At 77.9% G+C, this 1,443-nt stretch overlaps 1 protein-coding gene across 1 annotated transcript; it reads left to right on the top strand.

Moving 5' to 3' along the window:
• Positions 1-589: 589 nt before the first annotated feature.
• AURANDRAFT_69338 (hypothetical protein) lies at positions 590-1,180 on the top strand (the record flags this gene model as incomplete). The annotated part of the gene is made up of 1 exon (XM_009045105.1): positions 590-1,180. One exon carries the CDS (start codon positions 590-592, stop codon positions 1,178-1,180), a length of 591 nt encoding a protein of 196 aa, XP_009043353.1.
• Between the last annotated feature and the right edge of the window lie 263 nt (positions 1,181-1,443).

Genomic DNA, 1,443 nt, shown 5'->3' with positions numbered 1-1,443 from the left:
CCGCGTCGCGCGGCGGGCCGACGCCGGCGACGCGCGGCACGAGCGCGGCGACCGCCGCCGTCAGCGCCGCGGCGACGGCGCGCGCGAGCCGCGCCGCGTCGCCGCGCGGCGGCTCGGACAGCGAGACCTCGACGACGAGGAGCGTCGCGTAGCCCGGGCCGTCGGCCTCGAGCGCCGCCGCGAGCGCGCGACCGCGCGCCGGCGCCGCGGCGCGCACCTCGGCCAGGAGCGCCGCCGTCGCCACGCGGTCCGGCCCGGGGACGCAGCCCGCGCGCTCGTCGAAGTAGGGGTTGAGGGGCGCCGGCGACCCGACGAGCGCCGCGAGGCGCTCGGCGTAGGCCGCGAGGCGCGTCGCGTCGGCGTCGGCGTCGCCGGCGGCGTCGGCGTCGCCGGCGGCGCCGGCGTCGGCGTCGGCGTCGCCGGCGGCGTCGGCGTCGGTGTTGGCGTCGCCGGCGGCGTCGGCAGTGCTGGCTTTGGTGCCGCTGGCGGCGGCGTCGGCGACCTCGACGACGAGAGTGGCCATCCTCGACGCTCTTGCCACAAGCCTGCAAGGTTGCAGGGTGCTTGAATTCAGCGAGCAGAACACGCGATGATGGGCGCGTTCGCCCGCTTGGTCGTCGCCGCGCTGTGCGTTTACGGTTCGTCGAGCGAGGACGCGTCCGCGTTCGCGGGCGAGGGCGGCGACGACCGGGGCGGCCTGCGCGAGGTGGATTACGCGCTCATCGCCGCCGCCGCCGAGGGCGACGCGGCCATGGCGCGGCGCGTGCTCGAGGCCGGCGCCGACGCCCGGGCCGCGACGGAGGACGGCGAGACGGCGCTCCACACCTGCGGCATCAGCGGCTCCGCGGACGTCGCGCGGCTGCTACTGGCCGCGGGCGCGGACCCGGACGCGCGCGTGACCGCGCCGCGGGGCCTGAAGATGACGCCGCTGACCTGGTTCGCCTACGGCCTCCACGAGGCCGGCGCGCGCGCGCTCCTCGACGGCGGCGCGACGCTCAACCTCGTCGTCGACGACGAGCGGGGGGACCGGCTCACGGCGCTCGACATCGCGAGCCGGCTGACGGAGGGCCACGAGCTCGTCGCCCTCTTCCGCACGCGCGGCGGCAAGCGGTACGAGGAGCTCGACAACGTCGAGCGCGAGGCCTACACGGTCGGCGGCGACGTCGCGCCCTTCGAGTAGCGCCGCGCGCGCGCGCGGTTTTTTTCCGTCCTCGGCCGCCCTAGAAGGCCGCCCGAGGGGCCCGGGGCCGGGGCGAGGGTGGCGCGTCGTTACGGCGCGCGGACGGCGGACCGCCCGCCGGCGCTCGGCGCGCGCGCGCGCCGCGGCCCGGCGCGCGCGCTAGAAGTCGTCGTCGTCGGAGGAGAGGTCGTCGAGGGGGTTGTCGCCGCGCTTCTTCATGACGCGGAAGAACTCGTCCTCGTTGATCATGCCGTCGCCGTCGC

The sequence above is a fragment of the Aureococcus anophagefferens genome (genome assembly GCF_000186865.1).
Source record: "Aureococcus anophagefferens unplaced genomic scaffold AURANscaffold_1470, whole genome shotgun sequence".
NCBI classification, from domain to species: domain Eukaryota; class Pelagophyceae; order Pelagomonadales; family Pelagomonadaceae; genus Aureococcus; species Aureococcus anophagefferens.
The sequence above is the reverse complement of the archived record's forward strand: the minus strand, read 5'-3'. Positions and strand labels throughout refer to the sequence as shown.